At 48.0% G+C, this 14,635-nt stretch overlaps 1 protein-coding gene across 1 annotated transcript in view; it reads right to left on the reverse strand.

The window, feature by feature from the left end:
- Positions 1 to 813: 813 nt before the first annotated feature.
- The window catches only part of LOC135533703 (Golgi apparatus protein 1-like), a gene marked incomplete at its 5' end in the record, with an annotated part of 48,563 nt that continues 34,741 nt past the window's right edge, over positions 814 to 14,635 (reverse strand). Inside the window, 2 exons of the mRNA XM_064960969.1 lie at positions 814 to 919; positions 12,827 to 12,948. Of these exons, the coding sequence (XP_064817041.1) occupies positions 814 to 919; positions 12,827 to 12,948 (228 nt within the window). The remainder of the gene's footprint in view (positions 920 to 12,826; positions 12,949 to 14,635) is intronic.

Consider the following 14,635-nt stretch of genomic DNA (forward strand, 5'->3'; position numbering starts at 1 on the left):
ATGTCAAAACAAACTCTGAACCATCTATATTCATTTGGGGACAGGTTGAAAAGCAAGTTTTATTCTATTCTATTAAACATTTATGGCAATTTAGCTTACTGTTGCTAGCTAATTTGTCCTATTTAGCTAGCTTGCTATTGCTAGCTAATTTGTCCTATTTAGCTAGCTTGCTGTTGCTAGCTAATTTGTCCTGGGATAAAAACATTGAGTTGTTATTTTACCTGAAATGCACAAGGTCCTCTACTCCGACAATGAATCCACAGCTAAAACGGTAAACCGAATTCGGCTTTAGTAATCTCTCCTCCTTCAGGCTTCTTCTGACTTTATATGGCGGTTGGCAACCAACTTTAAGGTGTATTGCCACCACGACTAGAGTGTGGACCTCAGTTCATCTTTAAATCACCCACATGGGTATACGCTCCTAAAAGACAATGAGGAGATGATAGATGCAGGATTTGCTACGCAGACAGACACTCTTTGGCGCACACGAGCAGTGTGGGTGAATGATTGAATAACATGTAACGTGTAAATGTATTTTGCAACGCTCGAGCACGTGAAGCGTCTGGTCTGGTCAGCATGTTTAGACTTGATTTCATTAAGAATGACAGATCTATAACTCACATTTCTATGTTAATTTGGTCGGTTCTCCCAAAAAAAGTTACCTATTGCAGCTTTAATTTAAGGTTAAGGCACACCGCCATGCAATCTCCATAGACAGACATTGGCAATAGGTGGTTGACTTAGTTCCAGTCTCTAGAGATGAAGTAGTCTGCGTTCACAGTCAGGGGTTAGGGGTCAGAGGTCGTGGTTAACTTACTTCCAGTCTCTAGAGATGAAGTACTGCAGCTCCAGTAGTCTGCGTTCACAGTCCTCCACCATCTTCTCTGTATACAGGTGCTCCATCAGGCAAGACAGGATCCTACACACACACACACACAATATGGAAATGACTTTATCAACCAATCAAAAAGGTCACAATAAATCCCAAGAGACACCATGACGTCGCCACAGAACTAGAGGTTCTGTTTCTATAGACGTCTCCCGACATGTCAAATGCAACTTTTTACAAACATTATTTTATATATATTTTTTCCTCTACCCCTTTTTCTCCCCAATTTTGTGGTTTCCAATTGGTAGTTACAGTCTTGTCCCATCACCGCAACTACCGTACGGACTCGGGAGAGGCGAAGGTCGAGAGCCATGCATCCCCCGAAACACAACCCAACCAAGCCAAATTGCTTTTTGACACAATGCCAACTTAACCCGGAAGCCAGCCGCACCAACGTGTCAAAGGAAACACCTGGCGACAGTGTCAGCATGCACTGCGCCCGGCCCGCCACAGGAGTCGCTAGTGCGCGATGGGACAAGGACATGGGACAAGGACATCCCTGCCGGCCAAACCCTCCACTAACCCGGACCCCGCTGGGCCAAACCCTCCACCAACCCGGACGCCTCTGGGCCAATTGACTAACAACACATCCAGCAACGACCTGGAGAACAGTTAGAGTAGACAGGAAGGGGGATGAACGACCTGGAGAACAGTTAGAGTGGACAGGAAGGGGGATGAACGAGCCAATTAGAAGCTTCTCCATCCCTTTACAACCACAACTCTGTCTTGCGAAGAGCTGAGATGATTAAAAACAGTCTCAGAACAAACAGAGAGATGTGAAAGTTCCCTGCAGCCCAGCCTGAACAGATTACTGACACCGTGCCGAACATATTACTGACACCGTGCCGAACATATTACTGACACCGTGCCGAACATATTACTGACACCGTGCCCGAACATATTACTGACACCGTGCCCGAACATATTACTGACACCGTGCCGAACATATTACTGACACCGTGCCCAGCCTGAACAGATTACTGACACCGTGCCGAACATATTACTGACACCGTGCCGAACATATTACTGACACCGTGCCGAACAGATTACTGACACCGTGCTGAACATATTACTGACACCGTGCCGAACATATTACTGACACCGTGCCCATCCCCGAACAGATTACTGACACCGCGCGAACAGATTACTGACACCGTGCCAACAGATTACTGACACCGCGAACAGATTACTGACACCGTGCCCAGCCTGAACAGATTACTGACACCGTGCCCAGCCTGAACAGATTACTGACACCGTGCGAACATATTACTGACACCGTGCCCAGCCTGAACATATTACTGACACCGTGCCGAACATATTACTGACACCGTGCCCAGCCTGAACATATTACTGACACCGCGTGCCGAACATATTACTGACACCGCGCGAACATATTACTGACACCGTGCGAACATATTACTGACACCGTGCCTGAACATATTACTGACACCGTGCAACATATTACTGACACCGTGCGAACATACTGACACCGTGCCCAGCCTGAACATATTACTGACACCGTGCCGAACATATTACTGACACCGTGCGAACATATTACTGACACCGTGCGAACATATTACTGACACCGTGCCGAACAGATTACTGACACCGTGCCGAACAGATTACTGACACCGTGCCGAACAGATTACTGACACCGTGCCGAACAGATTACTGACACCGTGCCGAACAGATTACTGACACCGTGCCGAACAGATTACTGACACCGTGCCGAACAGATTACTGACACCGTGCCGAACAGATTACTGACACCGTGCCGAACAGATTACTGACACCGTGCCGAACAGATTACTGACACCGTGCCGAACAGATTACTGACACCGTGCTCAACATATTACTGACACCGTGCGAACATATTACTGACACGTGCCCAGCCTGAACATATTACTGACACCGTTCGAACATATTACTGACACCGTGCCGAACATATTACTGACACCGAACATATTACTGACACCGTGCCAACATATTACTGACACCGTGCCCAGCCTGAACATATTACTGACACCGTGCCCAGCCTGAACATATTACTGACACCGTGCCCAACAGATTACTGACACCGTGCCCAGCCTGAACATATTACTGACACCGTGCCGAACAGATTACTGACACCGTGCCCAACAGATTACTGACACCGTGCCCAACAGATTACTGACACCGTGCCGAACATATTACTGACACCGTGCCAACAGATTACTGACACCGTGCCGAACAGATTACTGACACCGTGCGAACATATTACTGACACCGTGCCAACATATTACTGACACCGTGCCAACATATTACTGACACCGTGCCGAACAGATTACTGACACCGCGTCAACAGATTACTGACACCGCGTTTCCAGATTACTGACACCGTGCCGAACATATTACTGACACCGTGCGAACAGATTACTGACACTGTGCCGAACAGATTACTGACACCGTGCCAACAGATTACTGACACCGTGCCAACATATTACTGACACCGTGTCGAACAGATTACTGACACCGCCGAACAGATTACTGACACCGTGTCGAACAGATTACTGACACCGTGCCAACATATTACTGACACCGCGCCGAACAGATTACTGACACCGCGCGAACATATTACTGACACCGCGTCGAACAGATTACTGACACCGTGCGAACAGATTACTGACACCGTGCAACAGATTACTGACACCGCGTCAACAGATTACTGACACCGCGCCACCATATTACTGACACCGCGCCCAGCCTGAACATATTACTGACACCGCGTGCGAACATATTACTGACACCGTGCCGAACATATTACTGACACCGTGTCAACATATTACTGACACCGTGCGTCGAACATATTACTGACACCGCGCGAACATATTACTGACACCGCGTCGAACATATTACTGACACCGTGCCCAGCATATTACTGACACCGTGCCAACATATTACTGACACCGTGCGTACATATTACTGACACCGTGCCGCATATTACTGACACCGTGCGAACATATTACTGACACCGTGTCGAACATATTACTGACACCGTGCCGAACATATGACTGACACCGTGCCGAACATATGACTGACACCGTGCCCAGCCTGAACATATTACTGACACCGTGCGCAACATACTGACACCGTGCCGAACATATTACTGACACCGTGCCGAACATATTACTGACACCGTGCCAGAACATATTACTGACACCGTGCCGAACATATTACTGACACCGTGCCAACATATTACTGACACCGTCCCAGCCTGAACATATTACTGACACCGTGCCGAACATATTACTGACACCGCCAAGCCTGAACATATTACTGACACCGTGCGAACAGATTACTGACACCGTGATTACTGACACCGAACAGATTACTGACACCGTGATTACTGACACCGAACATATTACTGACACCGTGCCAACATATTACTGACACCGTGCCGAACATATTACTGACACCGCTCCCAGCCTGAACAGATTACTGACACCGTGCCCAGCCTGAACATATTACTGACACCGTGCCGAACATATTACTGACACCGTGAACATATTACTGACACCGTGCCCAGCCTGAACATATTACTGACACCGTGCCCAACATATTACTGACACCGTGCTGAACATATTACTGACACCGTGCCGGACAGATTACTGACACCGCTGAACATATTACTGAAACCGCATCAACATATTACTGAAACCGCATCAACATATTACTGACACCGTGCCAACATATTACTGACACCGTGATTACTGACACGCCCCAGCCTGAACATATTACTGACACCGTGCCCAGCCTGAACATATTACTGACACCGCGCCAACATATTACTGACACCGTGCCGAACATATTACTGACACCGTGCCGGAACATATTACTGACACCGTGCAACATATTACTGACACCGTGCCGAACATATTACTGACACCGTGCCGAACATATTACTGACACCGTGCGAACATATTACTGACACCGCGTCAACATATTACTGACACCGTGCCGAACATATTACTGACACGCGTGCGAACATATTACTGACACCGTGCCAACATATTACTGACACCGCGCCATACATATTACTGACACCGCGTCAACATATTACTGACACCGTGCCCAGAACATATTACTGACACCGTGCCGAACATATTACTGACACCGTGCCCAGCCTGAACATATTACTGACACCGTGCCGAACATATTACTGACACCGTGCCTGAACAGATTACTGACACCGTGCCGAACAGATTACTGACACCGTGCGAACAGATTACTGACACCGTGCGAACAGATTACTGACACCGTGCCGTACATATTACTGACACCGCGCCCAGCCTGAACAGATTACTGACACCGCGCCCAGCCTGAACATATTACTGACACCGTGCCGAACATATTACTGACACCGTGCCGAACATATTACTGACACCGTGCCGAACAGATTACTGACACCGTGCCCAGCCTGAACATATTACTGACACCGTGCCCAGCCTGAACATATTACTGACACCGTGCCCAACATATTACTGACACCGTGCCGAACATATTACTGACACCGTGCCGAACATATTACTGACACCGTGCCGAACATATTACTGACACCGTGCCGAACATATTACTGACACCGTGCCGAACATATTACTGACACCGTGCGAACATATTACTGACACCGTGCGAACATATTACTGACACCGTGCCGAACATATTACTGACACCGTGCCATACATATTACTGACACCGTGCCGAACATATTACTGACACCGTGCCGAACATATTACTGACACCGTGCCGAACATATTACTGACACCGTGCCGAACATATTACTGACACCGTGCCGAACATATTACTGACACCGTGCCGAACATATTACTGACACCGTGCCGAACATATTACTGACACCGTGCCATACATATTACTGACACCGTGCCGAACATATTACTGACACCGTGCCGAACATATTACTGACACCGTGCCCAGCCTGAACAGATTACTGACACCGTGCCGAACATATTACTGACACCGTGCCCAGCCTGAACATATTACTGACACCGTGCCGAACATATTACTGACACCGTGCCGAACAGATTACTGACACCGTGCCGAACAGATTACTGACACCGTGCCGAACAGATTACTGACACCGTGCCGAACAGATTACTGACACCGCGCCAACAGATTACTGACACCGCGTGCCGAACAGATTACTGACACCGTGCCGAACAGATTACTGACACCGTGCCCAGCCTGAACATATTACTGACACCGTGCCGAACATATTACTGACACCGTGCCGAACATATTACTGACACCGTGCCCAGCCTGAACATATTACTGACACCGTGCCGAACATATTACTGACACCGCGCCAACATATTACTGACACCGCCTGAACAGATTACTGACACCGCGCCGAACATATTACTGAAACCGTGCGAACATATTACTGACACCGTGCCGCCTAACATATTACTGACACCGCGTGCCAACATATTACTGACACCGTGCAACAGATTACTGACACCGTGCCCAGCCTGAACATATTACTGACACCGTGCCCAGCCTGAACATATTACTGACACCGTGCCAGCCTGAACATATTACTGACACCGTGCCGAACATATTACTGACACCGTGCGAACATATTACTGACACCGTGCCCGAACATATTACTGACACCGTGCAACATATTACTGACACCGTGACACCGCGTCAACATATTACTGACACCGTGCCGAACATATTACTGACACCGTGCATATTACTGACACATATTACTGACACCGTGCCCAGCCTGAACAGATTACTGACACCGTGCCCAGCCTGAACAGATTACTGACACCGTGCATATTACTGACACCGTGTCGAACATATTACTGACACCGTGAACAGATTACTGACACCGTGCCCAGCCTGACACAACATATTACTGACACCGTGCCGAACAGATTACTGACACCGTGCCGAACAGATTACTGACACCGTGCCCAGCCTGAACAGATTACTGACACCGTGCCGAACAGATTACTGACACCGTGCCGAACAGATTACTGACACCGTGCCGAACAGATTACTGACACCGTGTCGAACAGATTACTGACACCGTGATTACTGACACCGTGCGTCAACAGATTACTGACACCGTGCCGAACAGATTACTGACACCGTGTCAACATATTACTGACACCGTGCCGAACATATTACTGACACCGTGCAACATATTACTGACACCGTGCGAACATATTACTGACACCGTGCCGAACAGATTACTGACACCGTGCCGAACAGATTACTGACACCGTGCCGTACATATTACTGACACCGTGCCCAGCCTGAACAGATTACTGACACCGTGCCCAGCCTGAACATATTACTGACACCGTGCCGAACATATTACTGACACCGTGCCGAACATATTACTGACACCGTGCCGAACAGATTACTGACACCGTGCCGAACAGATTACTGGCACCGTGCCGAACAGATTACTGGCACCGTGCCCAGCCTGAACAGATTACTGACACCGTGCCCAGCCTGCACAGATTACTGACACCGTGCCGAACAGATTACTGACACCGTGCCCGAACATATTACTGACACCGTGCCGAACATATTACTGACACCGTGCCGAACATATTACTGACACCGTGCCGAACAGATTACTGACACCGTGCCCAGCCTGAACATATTACTGACACCGTGCCGAACATTTTACTGACACCGTGCCGAACATATTACTGACACCGTGCCCAGCCTGAACATATTACTGACACCGTGCTGAACATATTACTGACACTGTGCCGAACATATTACTGACACCGTGCCCAGCCTGAACATATTACTGACACCGCGTGACACCGTGCCGAACATATTACTGACACCGCGCATATTACTGACACATATTACTGACACCGAACATATTACTGACACCGTGCCCAGCCTGAACATATTACTGACACCGTGCCGAACATTTTACTGACACTGTGCCGAACATATTACTGACACCGTGCCCAGCCTGAACATATTACTGACACCGTGCCCAGCCTGAACATATTACTGACACCGTGCCGAACATATTACTGACACCGTGCCGAACATATTACTGACACCGTGCCGAACATATTACTGACACCGTGCCCAGCCTGAACATATTACTGACACCGTGCCGAACATTTTACTGACACCGTGCCGAACATTTTACTGACACCGTGCCTGACACCGAACATATTACTGACACCGTGACACCGCGTCAACATATTACTGACACCGTGCCCAGCCTGAACATATTACTGACACCGTGCGAACATTTTACTGACACCGTGCAACATTTTACTGACACCGTGCCCAACATATTACTGACACCGTGCCCAGCCTGAACATATTACTGACACCGTGCGAACATTTTACTGACAACGTGCCGAACATTTTACTGACACCGTGCCAACATATTTCTGACACCGTGCCCAGAACATATTACTGACACCGCGCCCAGCCTGAACATATTACTGACACCGTGCCGAACATATTACTGACACCGTGACACCGAACATATTACTGACACCGTCAACATATTACTGACACCGCGTCAACATATTACTGACACCGCGTGCAACATATTACTGACACCGCGCCGAACATATTACTGACACCGTGCCCAGCCTGAACATATTACTGACACCGTGCCCAGCCTGAACATATTACTGACACCGTGCCCAGCCTGAACATATTACTGACACCGTGCCCAGCCTGAACATATTACTGACACCGTGCCCAGCCTGAACATATTACTGACACCGTGCCGAACATTTTACTGACACCGTGCCGAACATTTTACTGACACCGTGCCGAACATATTACTGACACCGTGCCTGAACATATTACTGACACCGCGCGAACATTTTACTGACACCGCGCGAACATATTACTGACACCGTGCAACATATTACTGACACCGTGCCCAGCCTGAACATATTACTGTCACCGTGCCGAACATATTACTGACACCGTGCCCAGCCTGAACAGATTACTGACACCGTGCCCAGCCTGAACATATTACTGACACCGTGCCCAGCCTGAACATATTACTGACACCGTGACACCGAACATTTTACTGACACCGTGCCCAGCCTGAACATATTACTGACACCGTGCCTGAACATATTACTGACACCGTGCCGAACATATTACTGACACCGCGTGCCGAACATTTTACTGACACCGTGCATTTTACGGACACATATTACTGACACCGTGACACGTCCGACATATTACTGACACCGTGCCCAGCCTGAACATATTACTGACACCGTGCGAACATATTACTGACACCGTGCCCAGCCTGAACATATTACTGACACCGTGCCCAGCCTGAACATATTACTGACACCGTGCCCAGCCTGAACATATTACTGACACCGTGCGAACATTTTACTGACACCGTGCGAACATTTTACTGACACCGCGTGCGAACAGATTACTGACACCGTGCGAACAGATTACTGACACCGCGCGAACATATTACTGACACCGCGCCGAACAGATTACTGACACCGTGCGAACAGATTACCGACACAGATTACTGACACCGTGCGAACAGATTACTGACACCGCGAACAGATTACTGACACCGCCCCAGCCTGAACATATTACTGACACCGTGTGCGAACAGATTACTGACACCGTTACTGACACCGTGCCGATTACTGACACCGATTACTGACACCGTGCCGAACAGATTACTGACACCGTGCCCAGCCTGAACAGATTACTGACACCGTGCCGAACAGATTACTGACACCGTGCGACAGATTACTGACACCGTGCCGAACAGATTACTGACACCGTGCCGAACAGATTACTGACACCGTGCGAACAGATTACTGACACAGAACATTACTGACACCGTGACACCGTGCAACAGATTACTGACACCGTGCCCAGATTACTGACACCGCGCGAACAGATTACTGACACCGCGTCAACAGATTACTGACACCGCGTCAACATATTACTGACACCGTGATTACTGACACCGCGCGAACAGATTACTGACACCGTGCCGAACAGATTACTGACACCGTGCCGAACAGATTACTGACACCGCGAACAGATTACTGACACCGTATTACTGACACGCGTCAACAGATTACTGACACCGTGCAACAGATTACTGACACCGTGCCGAACAGATTACTGACACCGTGCCGAACATATTACTGACACCGTGCTGACACCGCGAACATATTACTGACACCGTGCGAACATATTACTGACACCGTGCCAACATATTACTGACACCGTGCCTGAACATATTACTGACACCGTGCCGAACATATTACTGACACCGTGCCCAGCCTGAACATATTACTGACACCGTGCCGAACATATTTACTGACACCGTTACCCAGCCTGAACATATTACTGACACCGTGCCGCCTGAACATATTACTGACACCGTGCCCAGCCTGAACATATTACTGACACCGTGCCCAGCCTGAACATTTTACTGACACCGTGCAACATTTTACTGACACCGTGCGAACATTTTACTGACACCGCGTGCAACAGATTACTGACACCGCGTCGAACAGATTACTGACACCGTGCCGAACAGATTACTGACACCGTGCCCAACAGATTACTGACACCGTGTCAACAGATTACTGACACCGTGCCCAGCCTGAACATATTACTGACACCGTGCAACATATTACTGACACCGTGCCGAACAGATTACTGACACCGTGCGAACAGATTACTGACACCGCGTCCGAACAGATTACTGACACCGTGCCGAACAGATTACTGACACCGTGCGAACATATTACTGACACCGCGCCGAACATATTACTGACACCGTGCAACATATTACTGACACCGTGCGAACATACTGACACCGCGCCCAGCCTGAACATATTACTGACACCGCGTGCCGAACATACTGACACCGTGCCCAGCCTGAACATATTACTGACACCGTGCCGAACATATTACTGACACCGTGCCGAACATATTACTGACACCGTGCCGAACATATTACTGACACCGTGCCGAACATATTACTGACACCGTGCCCAGCCTGAACATATTACTGACACCGTGCCGAACATATTACTGACACCGTGCCGAACAAAGCAGTCAGCTGGTATTCTGTCTATAATAGAGTGGCCAGCACAGTCACCGGATCTCAAACCTATTGAGCTGTTGTGGGAGCAGCTTGACCGTATGGTACGGTAAGAAGTGCCCATCAAGCCAATCCAACTTGTGGGAGGTGCTTCAGGAAGCATGGGGTGAAATCTCTTCAGATTACCTCAACACATTGACAACTAGAATGCCAAAGGTCTGCAATACTGTAATGGAGGATTCTTTGACGAAAGCAAAGTTTGAAGGACACAATTATTATTTCATTTTAAAATCATTATTTATAACCTTGTCTTCACTATATTTCCTATTCATTTTGCAACTCATTTCAAAGTGAAAGTCACCCAGTAAAATACTACTTGAGTAAAAGTCACCCAGTAAAATACTACTTGAGTGAAAGTCACCCAGTAAAATACTACTTGAGTGAAAGTCACCCAGTAAAATACTACTTGAGTGAAAGTCTAAAAGTATTTGGTTTTAAAAATACTTAAGTATCAAAAGTAAAAGTACAAACCATTTCAAATTCATTATATTAATCAAACCATACGGCGCGGTTTTCTGTTTGAAAAAATAAATAATTTGCGGATAACCAGAATGTCAAAATTTAACGAGTACTTGTGGGTGTGAGGTATGGAGTAAAAAGTACATTTTCTCTCACTGGGCCAATGGTGCGCCGCCCTATGGGACTCCCAATCACGGCCGGTAGTGATACAGCCTGGAATCAAACCAGGGTCTGTAGTCACACCTCTAGCACTGAGATCCAGCGCCTTAGACCGCTGCGCCACTCGGGAGCCTATTCCCGCCAGTGGCCTGTTGTTCAAGACAAAGACAACAGTGATATTCCTGCCAGTGGCCTGTTGTTCAAGACAAAGACAACAGTGATATTCCTGCCAGTGGCCTGTTGTTCAAGACAAAGACAACAGTGATATTCCTGCCAGTGGCCTGTTGTTCAAGACAAAGACAACAGTGATATTCCTGCCAGTGGCGTGTTGTTCAAGACAAAGACAACAGTGATATTCCTGCCAGTGGCCTGTTGTTCAAGACAAAGACAACAGTGATATTCCTGCCAGTGGCCTGTTGTTCAAGACAAAGACAACAGTGATATTCCTGCCAGTGGCCTGTTGTTCAAGACAAAGACAACAGTGATATTCCTGCCAGTGGCGTGTTGTTCAAGACAAAGACAACAGTGATATTCCTGCCAGTGGCCTGTTGTTCAAGACAAAGACAACAGTGATATTCCTGCCAGTGGCCTGTTGTTCAAGACAAAGACAACAGTGATATTCCTGCCAGTGGCCTGTTGTTCAAGACAAAGACAACAGTGATATTCCTGCCAGTGGCCTGTTGTTCAAGACAAAGACAACAGTGATATTCCAGCCAGTGGCCTGTTGTTCAAGACAAAGACAACAGTGATATTCCTGCCAGTGACCTGTTGTTCAAGACAAAGACAACAGTGATATTCCTGCCAGTGGCCTGTTGTTCAAGACAAAGACAACAGTGATATTCCTGCCAGTGGCCTGTTGTTCAAGACAAAGACAACAGTGATATTCCTGCCAGGTAACAAACCCCTTTATTCTGAACAGACTGACACAGCAGGAAAGACACAGCTGGAGGTGCCGCCAACCATCACAGGTAGAAAAGACAGGTGTGCATTTACTCAGCGTCTGTGTCTGCGTGCATCTGAGATCACAGTACACACAAATGTGTGTGCATGCGATTGTTCTTGTGTGTGTGTGTGTGTGTGTGTGTGTGTGTGTGTGTGTGTGTGTGTGTGTGTGTGTGTGTGTGTGTGTGTGAGATGGTACTCACATGGGGTCCCCGCTGCGGATGTGTTTGCAGGCCGTCTGGATAACAGACTCACAGGCTTCGTTCAGGGCCCGGTCTATCCTGTAGTCTGATCCAGGATCAGCTGACTGGATCAAGGTCTGGAGCTGAGGGACAATACTACTAGATTTACAATAACACCACTACTAGATTTACAATAACACCACTACTAGATTTACAATAACACCACTACTAGATTTACAATAACACCACTACTAGATTTACAATAACAATACTACTAGATTTACAATAACAATACTACTAGATTTACAATAACAATACTACTAGATTTCTACTGTAAGGGCTGCGGCAGTGTATGAAAACACATACAGCACCATCAGCTCCATCTCCAGTGTATGAAAACACATACAGCACCATCAGCTCCATCTCCAGTGTATGAAAACACATACAGCTCCATCAGCCCCATCTCCAGTGTATGAAAACACATACAGCTCCATCAGCCCCATCTCCAGTGTATGAAAACACATACAGCCCCATCAGCCCCATCTCCAGTGTATGAAAACACATACAGCTCCATCAGCCCCATCAGCTCCATCTCCAGTGTATGAAAACACATACAGCACCATCAGCCCCATCAGCTCCATCTCCAGTGTATGAAAACACACACAGCTCCATCAGCCCCATCTCCAGTGTATGAAAACACATACAGCTCCATCAGCCCCATCTCCAGTATATGAAAACACATACAGCCCCATCAGCCCCATCTCCAGTGTATGAAAACACACACAGCTCCATCAGCCCCATCTCCAGTGTATGAAAACACATACAGCTCCATCAGCCCCATCTCCAGTATATGAAAACACATACAGCCCCATCAGCCCCATCTCCAGTGTATGAAAACACATACAGCTCCATCAGCCCCATCTCCAGTGTATGAAAACACACACAGCCCCATCAGCCCCATCTCCAGTGTATGAAAACACACACAGCCCCATCAGCCCCATCTCCAGTGTATGAAAACACATACAGCCCCATTAGCCCCATCTCCAGTGTATGAAAACACATACAGCCCCATCAGCCCCATCAGCTCCATCTCCAGTGTATGAAAACACACACAGCCCCATCAGCCCCATCTCCAGTGTATGAAAACACACACAGCTCCATCAGCACCATCAGCCCCATCTCCAGTGTATGAAAACACATACAGCACCATCAGCCCCATCAGCTCCATCTCCAGTGTATGAAAACACATACAGCACCATCAGCACCATCAGCCCCATCTCCAGTGTATGAAAACACATACAGCACCATCAGCCCCATCAGCTCCATCTCCAGTGTATGAAAACACACACAGCTCCATCAGCCCCATCTCCAGTGTATGAAAACACATACAGCCCCATCAGCCCCATCAGCCCCATCTCCAGTGTATGAAAACACACACAGCTCCATCAGCCCCATCTCCAGTGTATGAAAACACATACAGCACCATCAGCCCCATCAGCTCCATCTCCAGTGTATGAAAACACACACAGCTCCATCAGCCCCATCTCCAGTGTATGAAAACACATACAGCCCCATCAGCTCCATCAGCCCCATCTCCAGTGTATGAAAACACATACAGCCCCATCAGCACCATCTCCAGTGTATGAAAACACATACAGCACCATCAGCCCCATCAGCCCCATCAGCTCCATCTCCAGTGTATGAAAACACACACAGCCCCATCAGTCCCATCAGCTCCATCTCCAGTGTATGAAAACACACACAGCTCCATCAGCCCCATCTCCAGTGTATGAAAACACATACAGCTCCATCAGCCCCATCTCCAGTGTA

This window comes from Oncorhynchus masou, unplaced genomic scaffold, assembly GCF_036934945.1.
Source record: "Oncorhynchus masou masou isolate Uvic2021 unplaced genomic scaffold, UVic_Omas_1.1 unplaced_scaffold_2605, whole genome shotgun sequence".
Taxonomy (NCBI): domain Eukaryota; kingdom Metazoa; phylum Chordata; class Actinopteri; order Salmoniformes; family Salmonidae; genus Oncorhynchus; species Oncorhynchus masou.